The sequence below is a fragment of the Puccinia triticina genome, chromosome 1A (genome assembly GCF_026914185.1).
Source record: "Puccinia triticina chromosome 1A, complete sequence".
Taxonomy (NCBI): domain Eukaryota; kingdom Fungi; phylum Basidiomycota; class Pucciniomycetes; order Pucciniales; family Pucciniaceae; genus Puccinia; species Puccinia triticina.
Window position 1 is genome coordinate 8,913,520 of NC_070558.1, and position 12,019 is coordinate 8,925,538.

Consider the following 12,019-nt stretch of genomic DNA (forward strand, 5'->3'; position numbering starts at 1 on the left):
GTCTACCAAAACAGATAAGGTCCCCCTATCTGAGCTGAAAAAAGCATGTGGTCGCCTCTGGAAAGCGGTTGACCCCGACACCAAGCAGAAATACAAAGACCCTGATTTCTTGGCTTCACTTCCTAACCCGTTTGGACGAGATGAGGAGACTGGAGCACCTCCTACTACCAACCAAACCAAGAAGAGGGCCCGAAGATTCTGCGCCGCTGAAACCAAACGCTGGAGCAGCAAAGTTATTCTTGATGTAAGATTTTGCTTCAAATCTTTAATTAAAAATATTCGTGTATGCTAATTAGCCTCAACGATTTTCAGCTAAAAAACTTAGGAGCTGCGCACGAAGTGGAGGGACTGTTGATGGTGGTAAAGCCAGGCGCTAACGGCAAACCACCAAAACTCATTTGTGGTGGAAGCCACCTTGGTGTCCAATTCCTGGACATGTTTTCAAAAGAGATGGATCCTTGCGCAAGCTTCTTGTCGTTTGTTAGCGGGCAGGAAGTCATAAGGAAGGCATCGGGTAAAACTACCTCTGTAGTTACATCAAGAAAACGGCGTAATGGCAAGGATGATATGCCTGATTGTGAATACGACTTAGGTATGTTTTTATTTTGCTAACAAGACTTATTATTTCTGTCTTGACTGAAACAAGGGGATAATTTACAGGCACAAAGGAAAATAACTATCAGGCAGTGAAAGCAAAACTGAATGCACTCATTGGTAAGTCATGTATTGTGGTACAAGCAAAAAAAATACCGATGGACTCATCTGGCCTTTCCAAATCAACAGCCAAAGCAACCTTTAATTCAATCCAGGCATGGCCTGGTAAAACTGCCGCTGGCCTGAAAGCTGCTGGCTTGACCCTTCGATTGAACCTCGACCACCCCGATATTTCTGTGCTCGACTTCTGCGGCAAACCTTCAGACATGAAAAACGGTCAATTGCAACGCATTTTGACTGCATTTGGGGCTGGTGAGGTGGAACTGATCAACACCAAACAAAAGGAGGCTCCACCAGCAACTTTGGGTGCTGATTTAACCTCATTGAAGAGGGTCAAACGATTGGCAAAGAAAGTCAAATCAAATCCAACTACCAAACAAACCCCAAAAAGGACGAACATACACGAGAGTTCCCCACCAACCTTGTCAAATGAGACAAAAGAATGCTCACAGTCAAAGGCCGCGAAATCGAAATTGGCTAATCGCAAGCGGCAATCAAAATCAACTTCAAAACCATCAATCAAAGCCCCTCCCCAAAAAAAGCGGAAGATGGCTGTGAATTCCTCCGACTCAGAGGATGCGGGCAAGATAATTGATAACCTTTGGAGGTTTTCCGATGAGGATGAGGAGAAGGAGGAGGAGGAGGACGAAGACAGCGATGACAGCAAAGACATCTTTGACAACCACGATGATGACGACATCTTTGAAAATGACGATGAGGATGAAGATGGCGACGGTGCAGATGAAAGCTGATAAATATTTTTTCCTTGGTTTATTTCTTTTTCTTATATTGTGTTCCTTGTTTCTTAAAATATATAATGAAGATCAAAAACTTTGATGTGTGAAAGTACTACTCATACAAGCATTGAAAACAATGAAAGATGGCATTCACAACTAAATCAACCCCAAGCAGAAGTGACGAGCATCCTGCAGGGTGCGGTCCTCCTTAGCTGTGTAGTACATCATCAAACTGGCTATGTGTAGTTGTTTCAGGCCGGTGTGATGAACTTAATGATGTGCCGGTCAAATGTAGTATGGCTGGGTGTGATGTTGTGATGGCCGAGGTGAGGTAGCTATGTAGTGGGTGAGTGTCTATGGCCAGGGTTATACGGATGAGAGGAGGGAACTTAAATTTTTCCCTTGTCCGAGCTACCTGGAGTCTGCAGTGCTCCTGGGTCCCTCAGGGTTTTTATTTTAGTGGTAGTGGTACGGTCTACGTAGTATGCACAGGTCTGCAGAGGTATGGCAAAGTATAGTACATACAGTTGACCACAGGTGGGGGTGCTTCTCAAAGACTTGATTGAAACTTACAAACTTTCCAAAACCCCCTTAGACCCACTTTATATTTGGGCATGACTGATGTTGCGACAACCGATCCTCATGGGGGCATCCTAGAGCCTCAGGGCAGAGGGCTCACACATGGTGTGATGTTGTCCACTGGTTTAATGATGCATCACATTGCGACAGCTACGATTCATATGCAACGTGCAAGCACAAACAGTCCACACTCCGATGGCCGGCGGCGAGAGCGGGCTCACACCTGAGCAGTCATGGAACATGGTTGTTGAGCGAGAGTGGTGATGACTGATGAGGCAGATTCGAGCGGAGCGCTCACCACAAGACTAGGGGGAGGAGCGGCTTCGCCGGCAGTGGGTGTGGTTTTGATAAGTCCAAAGCAGATGATGTCTCCGGCTCAGGACAAGAAAAAATAAACAACCGAGCAGCTCACGGCCAGGAGGCTCCAGCTGACCTCAACACTGTCACAAGCCCCCGATTCCCTGATTCGAGCCGGGTTTGGAACCTCGCGCGTGTTGGATTGTGCCGATGTGAGACAGTGATCCTGCCACTGCAAGGCTGCGGCTGAAAACTTTGCTAGGCTCGGCCTCCGGCCAGAAACCTCCGGCACTGATTTGAAATTGTACGGCTGGCCAGGCCGGCTCGTGCGCCTGCGGCCTATAAGCGTGTGCTGCTTCCTGCGTCAGCCGAGCCCGTGGATACTATCAGCATTGCCGCCAATACCATGGGGCCTCGTCCTCATCCATACACTACGTTCCGAAAAGTGGACATATGGGAGCGACTGGGTCGCCTTCTCTGTCAGATAAGGCGGCTCGCCGGCGGGACCACTAGGTCAGGCCAGTCAGTTGGACCTACTGCTACCAAAACTGTGCGCGCAAACTGGAACCTGGCTGTTGGGTAGGCCCAGTGTCAAACATTTCTTTTGTACCTCAAGACATACTCCCTGCCTAAGCGTGAATGATGGACATCGAAGGTCATCAAGCGCAGCACATAGACAAACTCATTGGTCATTCCCCAAATTGATGCGTTTTGATTAATTTGTTACCGTTATTAAGCCAAGAAGACAAAAAAGAAATCAGTTTGGCCTGAAGTGTATATTTTAAGAATTTTATGAACATAAACACATGTACATATGCAAATATATATACAAATTACATGTTTATTAGTAAAAACTGAAACATCACAACACTTTGCATACCCCACCCTTAACACTCACAGTGATAATAATAATAATAATGAAAAAGTAGATGATAAACCACTTCTTTTGAAGACTCTCATCTCCACCTATCCCCCAAGAAAGAAGGAAATCGACTAAAACATACATATTTGGAACATAGAAGAAAATGGAAGAGGACAGGTCACACGAAGAAGGGTGACGAGAAGAGGACGACGAACAACACCAAAAAAAATAGTGAGATCGATCTACATTATTGACAAAGGATAGGAAAAGGTCGAGAGAGTTCATTCGAAAAACGCATATGTTCGATTATCCTGAAGTGAACGAGGAGGGTAAGGGGAGGCGGTTTGGATCAATGGTGGTTGGGGTAGTGGACAGGGGGATGGTGGATGGGTTGGGCAGAATTGGCTCCAGCAAAGGCAGCATTCAAGGCAGCCTGGCGGAGCTGTAGCTGACCATGAGTGGGGAGAGCGGGGTTAGGGGCCTGGTTAGGATTAGTAGCCCCATTGTTGTTGTTCGTCTGCTTGACGGGCGTGGGTCCGTTGCTCGGAGTGACATCGAGGCACTTAAATAGCTTCTGGATGTCCGTTCGGACAGCCGCCGATACGTTACTCAAGCCTTCGTCTAGTAGGAGCGTGAAGCTGTGAGTCTGGATTACCGATTTCTACTCGACAAAGAAAAAAATTGGTGCGCATGTGTCAGAATACATCTGATCGACTTGTTTGAAAGCATAGAAATATGTAGCTCACCCACTAGCCAGCGGATACCATCAATTGATCGAAGGATTCACTGTCAGCGACTGGCCCGCGGACTTGGAGGGATGGATCAGCATAACAATACTCACGTTGCTTTTCAAAAACTCGAACGCTAGCTGGCGGACCCGGTCATACTTTCCAAGAAACGAGCTGGCGAGCTCGATACAGATATTGTCGACTTGAAGTGACCTCATGAACTGATCCAAGGCTTCTTGCCTGAGTTCAGGCAATTGCAACACTATTCATGGAACGTTTCCAGGCGCCAGACAAAAAATAGGTCAGCCTTGCACTTGTAAATTCGAGCGAAGCCAGTCGAAACTCACTGTCAGCCAAGACAAACATTGACTTAGGTGACGTAGGCTGGAGCTCGTCCATCTCCATAGCCAACGAAAACTTGACCGCATGCTCCCTGACAAACGCCGCCCTTCTTCCGGGCGAGCGGCCTTTAGCTTCCATTCTTTGTTTGTGTACCAACCAATTAGATCTCAACGGTGCCCATGCGATTGAGCTAGAACAAAAAGATAAAAAATGTCAGGAAACGCTTATTCGTCATACAGCGCGAATAATGCACTGACTTGGAGTAAATGTATAAGAGAAGCGCCCGGTAGGTGGTGTAGGGAGTAGACGTAATGGTTACTCGGTGGATTCCCTTTTTGGGAGCCACATCATCCACCTCGATGTCATCGTCGACTTGGTTCTGTTTATCAGCCAGTTGGGATATCCGCCGTTTTTTGGAAGGTCGATCGGTCGTCGATGGTCCAAGGATTTGTTGACCGTCCGACAAGTTACCAACATCGGCGAGGGTGAGCTTGTGTTTAGTCATTGATAGGGGTAGGATGGGGGGAGCAGGAAGGGAATGAAAGGGAGGCGGATATGGTCGTGATGAATCGAAAACATCAATGAGCGTTTGGACGCGTTTCAGAGACGATCATGAGAGATTGAACGAGTAGAGAATGAAGCTGGTATATAGTCGCTTGCAAGAGGACTGTTGACAAGCCAAGAGGCATAGTTGCTTGCAAGAAATCATCCAATCAGGTGGTCGTGATTGGGGGAGGGTTGTGGGGAGAAGGAATGGTTTCTGAGAAAGGATGAGAATGAAGTAAGTTTTTTCAACACTCACGTGATCTGCTGCCTGTTGCACTCCTCGCATCATGTCATCCAGATCATCCAGCTCAAAATCGGAGTCATCCTCATCATACGCGGACCCATCGACCAACACACTGCGCCCGTCCGTCATGGCTGAATCATCGGCGATTGATGCCGTCGTTGATCTTTCTGCGACCGGTTGACCGGCAAAATTAGAGCCGGGGGTGGACACCTCTTCCAGCTGCATCAACGCAGGAGAGAGGGAAATTTCGCCGGCTTCGACGGAGTCTGCCTGACTGTGGGCTTCGCCACTTTCGAGAAACCCAGACTCGAACACTTTTTATTTTTGATAGATCGTTCAGTCAGTCAGACAGCTGGCCAATCGGTCAACAATAGTAAACGATGAAGGAACGGGAACTGAACTAGTGTTGAAGTAGGGTAGCGATCGGATGATGTATTTTTGGGCGTAAATCGTTCGTACGCCTTTGCCCTTTCGTTTGGGAAAAACAAAACACACATCCGAACATTCTGGGTCATCGAAAAGCGTCGAAAATCTGGCTGACCTCCCGGCAAAGCGCTGTATGTCGCCAAAGGGGGATGGTTCTTTGTTTTCAAGGTATGAAGTGTGATGGGACAAGGGATCAGATTAGGGTGTGCGATGTAGTCAGCCCAGCTTGAGAGCTCACGAGTTGTTCGTCGTCGTTCCGAGAGAGTGACTTCAACAAACAGGGCTTTCTGTTGGTAGAAGATTTGTTTTGAGTAGAGGATTAATGGAGGGGGTGATGGATGAGTGGAGACTTGCCTCGATGATGAACGCGGGATCCATGAAGAGTTTATCAAGCTTGATGTACTTGGCTTGGCCTCTTCGACTTTCGAGGCTAGCGTTGAAGGTATAGCCACCAGATATGTTCTTGTTGATCCCATAAGTGCCCCGGGAGAGAGGGGTTCCGAGCTTGAGTAGTGATGGGAGGTCAATACGGGTGCCTCCCTGTTCCTGGCATGGACAACGGATGGCTCTTACGGTGGCTGTACAGCTCTCGCATCTTCTGATCCAAGTTTTTGAGGTCAAGAGTTCGATGTCTTGCGCAGCTCCAAGGAAGACGCCAAGATAGCCTGGGTAGATAGAGAGGGGGTTGTCAATGGATGGCTGTATTTCGGGTGAAGTTGTTTCTTTTTTTTTTTTTTTTAGGTCTTTGGAGATGGACAGGTAGGTTACCAGGTGTTTTAGCAATCGTCCCGACTGAGATTTGCCATCGGTTGTCACCAAATGGTCTTGAGAGCAGTTTGACGGGTGAGTTCTCGAGCAGTTCTCTGGTGCAGTTTTCGAATGTCCATTCAAACTTGTACTGTGTGTGTGCTCAGTGGGAGATGGTGAGCTTGGATGGTGTGTTGGCTCGGTGCTGTGTTGACTTACGTTTGCAGTCCAGAATTCGGTTCCGGGTTCCTCTCGCCACTCGATGGGTGAGATGATCATGGCTGGGTTCGAGGTGATGGGGGTGAGCAGGGTGAGGAGGGTGTTGATGGTGAGATGTGGGTGTGCTTGAGGTTGTGTGCGCTGGAGATGGGGCAGGTGGTCCTTTGAGCTGTGCTTGCCGAGCTCGGTAGCCAACTTGCCCAGAACCGCGCGAGTTCTGTATGTGTTGACTGTTGCAGGGTCTCACCAGTTTCACTGACACTGCCCGATCAGTCCCTTTTGGCAATCGACCACTGTATCTTTTCGACTCGAGCGAACACTCCCTCATTGGCCTCATCAGCATCGGCAGACACATCGACCACAGACAGGTATTGTGTGTACATACAGATCTCCGTAGTCATCCAAGACGGTCGACAGGAACTGACTCAAGTCCTCTTAGAACCATTCCAGCGCATCCCTGACTCCTTCACACACAAAGCCTCATTCTCAAATGGTTTGCGATCGAATTCATCACTCGTAAAATTCAACTCAAACAATATCTGCAACATAAAAGGGAAGGGAAGATAATCAAAGCAGTCTTTTTTTCTATCCCGACCCACTTCCAATCAACTATGGCTGGTCCGAATCTAGAACTGGCCAAGTTCGGAGTACGTCCCTCATTACACCTGAAAAAAAAAAAAAAACCATTCCTTCTCCAAACAGGAAGCAACAACAGAAATCATCGACGGAGCCTGATATGTGTGTGGACCTTTTCTAGATGTACGTCTTTTTCCCCATCCTCGTCATGGTCCACTATGGCGACCCGGATTGGTACCACAAATACGTCCTACCCGACAGGTCGCAATTCCTCAAACTAGATAAAATGGCGCCGGTTGAGTCCTCCACCAAGAATATATCCTGTTTTTGAAAATTACTTAATCAGGTTCTGTTGACCTGATGATTTCTGCAGTCCCCTCCCAGGAACCGATCCGAGCTACAGCAAGAACTGGAACACTTTAGAAACCTCCGCGAAGAACGTAAACAGAAACAACACTATATTTCCTCATCAAGCACAGATCTACCACAGAACCCCTCCTCGCCCTCTTCTTCGCAACCGCAATCAAGCTCGCAATCTCCAGAAACAAGACTCGTTTGACATCTGTTGGCTCATCATCTCAAAAACCTTGAAATTTGCACCTCTCTGCAATCTCGAAGCTTGTATTCATTCCTCTTGAATCAAAGGAAGTGTACGCTCGGCAAACATTGGTCTTGTGTTGTGTTTTTGCCTTTGTCTCCGGCGACAGCTCATGCGACCAATTGTCGTACATGGATAGCCCTTGACTAGGCTCGGGGGTTGGATTGGTGGCGGGCAGGCGTTGAATTCGATCGGACAGGGTCCGACCCTGGGGGAATACGAAGACTGTAATTTTTGCGGATGAGAGCCGGGCGGAGATAGATGGTCAGGCTCTCAAATAACGTGCGATATCTGCATGTAATCTCATAGTTCAGATGCTTGGCACCTGCAGGTGAGCTTTTTTTTGGAGGATGCCTCGGAGAAACCTGGCAAAACGATTCCGGATCGTCATCCTTTGAACCCCGGCCGGGCGTTTCACATGGCCTGGATTGGACATGCCGTCAACGCGTTTCTCACGTAGCAGCGCGTTTCACATGGTCTGGGTTGAACAGGTGGGCAGCTGTCGGCAGACTGTTAGTTCTGAACTGCTCTGACAGGAAGCACGACGTCAGATGAAGAACATGTTGGCTCGGCCAGAGTCTTGTGTGTTCGGGCGCCCTCCGAATGCCGCTGTAGCGCTCAGCGGGGCGGGCGTGTTGAACAGAGATGAGGGCCCAGGTGATTCCCAACCAAGAACAAGGGGGCAAGGCATTTGATCGGGAGGGTCAGTGAGCATTCCCCCGACCAAGACACCGATCCATGTGCTAGCACTAGCAGATGACAGCCTTGCATGTTTAGTCTGAACACGATGGACAATTGATTTTTTGTGCGAGAGAGTCTGACGGCTGTTGGCCCTGCGAGCACGCCGAGCGGCGCCGAGCTTGGGTGGGTACATTATGTATGGTGTATTGCGGTGAGTGAGCTGAACAGCATGCCGGGGCCGAGGTGGCCTGTCAGGTGCTCTCACCCGAGTACAAATCAAATCAACCTACCTTCAATATTGTATTAGTGGATTTGATTTTTGTCAAGTTCTGTGCGGACAGGCGCGGACTGCTCGGCGCTGCATCCATGTTGGAGAAGGGAAAGAACGGTTCCTCTTGGAGGCCAGAGGAAGGGACGAGGCCGGTTGGAAAGGCATAAATAGCTGACCATCCCCCCGCTTCTTCTTACGCTCATCCGCTCACCCACCCGATTCAGACACACCTTCAGCCACTATCCCCATCACTTTCCCTTGAGCACCCCCCTGTTTCAAACCCCAGCCATCCAACATGCGTTTCACTGCTGTCGCCCTTGCTGCCACCCTGGCTCTCGTTCAAGCGTCTTCTGCCGAGCTCGCCGTTGAGAAGCGTGGTATTTTCGACTTCCTGATTCCTGGTGGAGGTTTCCCCGAAACCGGAATGTCGTGTGGCCACAATCGCAACCTCGTCGGCTTGGGCCTCGGCAACGCTAACACCTGCACGATGATGAACAACGGTGGTTCCACGGGTCCTATGCGATGTGGCGGAGCTGATTCCCTCGTCCAACTCGACCTCGGCAATTACAACGGTTGCACCATGATGTCGAGCCCCTCCGACGCCCTCATGAACCCAGCCACCAGTGGCTTCGGTGGTGGTGATTTCTTCGCCAAGAGCACCGATGTAAGTTTTTCAATCGGACTTGAACACTGGACACCCCACTGATTTGAACTCTTGTCTGGTCGCAGGACAAGAAGGTTGGTGCCGAAGACAAGAACAAAGCATAGGAGTATAGATATCCGGATGCGGTGAGTTTTGTCTCCCTACCCCTACATTAAGTTGGCCCGTCACTAACTGTCCCGTTCGCACCCTGCGCGTTTCCTCACAGGAGCAATTGTGGTCGATCTCGGTGCCGCGACGATTCCCCGATGCCCCTCTTGTTTTCTACGCTCTTTTCCCGGCTTGCTTGCACGCGAAAGCTCTAACATTTTCCTTGCTTGCACGCGAAAGCCCTAACATTTTCCCCCGTCTCACACTCGTTTAATAATCCTAATAATCATGACAACTGATTGATTTCTGCAAATGTAAATAAACGAAGCTTGTGTCCAAACCCAGCCGCTCAATTGCATGTTATTGACACCACCTCATATCTACCAAAAAACTTCTCATAATCTTGCTTTACGCAGTGCTGCCTCTTTTAGAGAAACCGCCACTTGGCTGCAGACGGATGACAAGTTTGGAGGTCCATGGACCGCGTCTGAGTAAAAATTGACCTTGTTAAGGCTGCGACAAGCCACTATCCACTTCCTATGAGCTGATACTCGTTGACACACCGGCTGATCTACGCAGAGATACACTGCCTCCTGTACCCGCTCTAATGGGCGCACATGAGAGCCGGTCCTGGCGGGTCCGGGGCGCTATGCTTGCAGTGGATGCCACTCTCGAGAAGCGTTTGCTGGCCTCCTCCTCTCACAAACCCGCTTGGTTTGTTTTGTCGATCCCGATCCCAGACGACGCGGGCAGTTAGGTATCTTTATCCTCCCTGTCTGAAGGATCGATGAGGAATCATTTTCGGGCCGATCAATTGGATCGGTCTAAGAGCATGGCAGAAGTAATTACCCGAGCCCCAGCTGACGATACCCTACTCCCCACTTAACCAAGTCCCTCTATGGGAGTGGGGACGCCGTTCCGCGGGGACCGCAAACTGAAAAGTGGTAAATTTCCAAAACTGGCAGGAACCATTTTCATTGCGTTTTCGAATGACTGTAGTTCAGTTGTGAACGCAAGTTAAGGTTATTGGGAGGAAACCTGAGCAAACGGTGCTCGACTCATGTGAAACCGGCTGAGAGTGGATGAATCGTGAGAGAGGCAGCTGGACTCCGGAGTCCAATCTTCGGAATGTGTTTGCAATGTGTACATATCGTGGTGAGTGGAGGGGACAACAGGCGACAACATGCCGAGGCCAAGATGGCCTCGATCAATGCCCTTCAATAGCCTTCAATGCCTGTCTCACCAGGTCTCACCCGATTGCGAATCAAATAAGTACAATTTACATAGACATTTGATTTCTGTCAAGCTTTGGGCTGACTGCTCGGCACTGCATCAAATGGCATGAGAAGGGGACGAACAGTTTCTCATGGTGGAAGGACGAGGCCGGTTGGAAAGGGATAAATGGCTGACCATCACCCCGTCTCGGCGTCCCTCATCCGCACACCAACTCATATTCAGCCACAGCTTCAACCACTACACTCTCCACTTTCCCTTGAACAACCCCCTGTTGCCAACCCCAGCCATCCAACATGCGCTTCACTGCCGTCGCTCTTGCTGCCACCCTGGCTTTCGCTCAAGCGACTGCCGCCGAGCTTTCCACGCTCGCCGTTGAGAAGCGTGGTATTTTCGACTTCCTGATTCCTGGTGGAGGTCTCCCCGAAACCGGAATGTCGTGTGGCCACAATCGCAACCTCGTCGGCTTGGGCCTCGGCAACGCTAACACCTGCACGATGGTGAACAACGGTGGTGCCACGGGTCCTATGCGATGTGGCGGAGCTGAATCCCTCCTCCAAGTCGACATCAGCCAGTACAACGGTTGTAGCATGCAGAACAATGCCCAGGCCGACACATGTGCACTATTTTGGAGCCCCAACTGTGGACTCCTATCCCCACCCAGCAGCGGCTTATTCGCTAAGAGCACCGATGTAAGTCTTTGTAGGAGACACGATTACTCCATATGACCAAACACTGACCACAATACATATCCTGTGACAGGATATGAAGGTTGGTGCCGAGAACAAGGACCAAGCCTAAGTAGGCCGCTTGATATGGTCTGATGTGGTCGGTTTTGATTCCCTAACTCTACGCTGAGTTCGCTGGTGACTGACCCGTTCTTTTCAACTTGCTGAATCGCTCACAGGGCGAATTGGCGTCGATCTCGGCGCGATGATTTTTCGACGGCCTCTCTCGGTCCCAATCCTTATATTTGATCACGAAGCCTCTTTCCATTCCATGCTCTTACATTCGTTTAATAATCCTAACAATCATGATCATTGATTTTTGTATATGCAAACAACCCAAGCCTGTGTCCCCAACTCTGCTGCCCAATTGCATGTTATTCACGCCAGCTCGCATGTTTCAAAAAGAACTGTCATGTTGCTTTACGCAGTGCTGCCCCATTGAGACACACAGTGTGTCCACACTGCCATATAGCAGGAGATGTGTGCAAAGGCTGGACAATTCCCTTCAAGAACCTGGTGAGGCCATTTGGAGAAAGCCTTGAAGACTTCCAAACAATGTTGCCAGCCGATGATGTATCGGTCTTCTGTACAGCATGTCGAGGAATTATTTTCCAGCCGATCCATTGTATCGGTCCGAGAGAATGGCAGGAGTATTTCCTCGTAATTCTCGGCTTCCTTCGATCGGAGGTGTGAGCACAAATCCCCCCCCCCCCCCACCCACGTCCACTGTGGCTTATCAC

At 49.5% G+C, this 12,019-nt stretch overlaps 5 protein-coding genes across 5 annotated transcripts; 4 read left to right on the forward strand and 1 right to left on the reverse strand.

Annotated features, from left to right (window-relative positions):
- Nucleotides 1-567: 567 nt before the first annotated feature.
- Nucleotides 568-1,147, forward strand: PtA15_1A990 (uncharacterized protein; the record flags this gene model as incomplete). The annotated part of the gene is made up of 4 exons (XM_053166075.1): nucleotides 568-592; nucleotides 661-714; nucleotides 784-966; nucleotides 1,044-1,147. 4 exons carry the CDS (start codon nucleotides 568-570, stop codon nucleotides 1,145-1,147), a joined length of 366 nt encoding a protein of 121 aa, XP_053017203.1.
- Nucleotides 1,148-3,538: 2,391 nt separating this feature from the next.
- On the reverse strand, nucleotides 3,539-6,784 carry PtA15_1A991 (uncharacterized protein; the record flags this gene model as incomplete). Its single annotated transcript, XM_053166076.1, has 11 exons — nucleotides 3,539-3,835; nucleotides 4,031-4,179; nucleotides 4,265-4,449; nucleotides 4,517-4,749; nucleotides 5,062-5,363; nucleotides 5,451-5,630; nucleotides 5,714-5,762; nucleotides 5,830-6,140; nucleotides 6,244-6,373; nucleotides 6,442-6,671; nucleotides 6,760-6,784. 11 exons carry the CDS (start codon nucleotides 6,782-6,784, stop codon nucleotides 3,539-3,541), a joined length of 2,091 nt encoding a protein of 696 aa, XP_053017204.1.
- A 268-nt stretch (nucleotides 6,785-7,052) lies between these two features.
- On the forward strand, nucleotides 7,053-7,576 carry PtA15_1A992 (uncharacterized protein; the record flags this gene model as incomplete). The annotated part of the gene is made up of 3 exons (XM_053166077.1): nucleotides 7,053-7,088; nucleotides 7,199-7,312; nucleotides 7,391-7,576. 3 exons carry the CDS (start codon nucleotides 7,053-7,055, stop codon nucleotides 7,574-7,576), a joined length of 336 nt encoding a protein of 111 aa, XP_053017205.1.
- Nucleotides 7,577-8,862: 1,286 nt separating this feature from the next.
- Nucleotides 8,863-9,335, forward strand: PtA15_1A993 (uncharacterized protein; the record flags this gene model as incomplete). Its single annotated transcript, XM_053166078.1, has 2 exons — nucleotides 8,863-9,231; nucleotides 9,297-9,335. 2 exons carry the CDS (start codon nucleotides 8,863-8,865, stop codon nucleotides 9,333-9,335), a joined length of 408 nt encoding a protein of 135 aa, XP_053017206.1.
- Nucleotides 9,336-10,847: 1,512 nt separating this feature from the next.
- On the forward strand, nucleotides 10,848-11,352 carry PtA15_1A994 (uncharacterized protein; the record flags this gene model as incomplete). The annotated part of the gene is made up of 2 exons (XM_053166079.1): nucleotides 10,848-11,243; nucleotides 11,314-11,352. 2 exons carry the CDS (start codon nucleotides 10,848-10,850, stop codon nucleotides 11,350-11,352), a joined length of 435 nt encoding a protein of 144 aa, XP_053017207.1.
- Nucleotides 11,353-12,019: the final 667 nt, after the last annotated feature.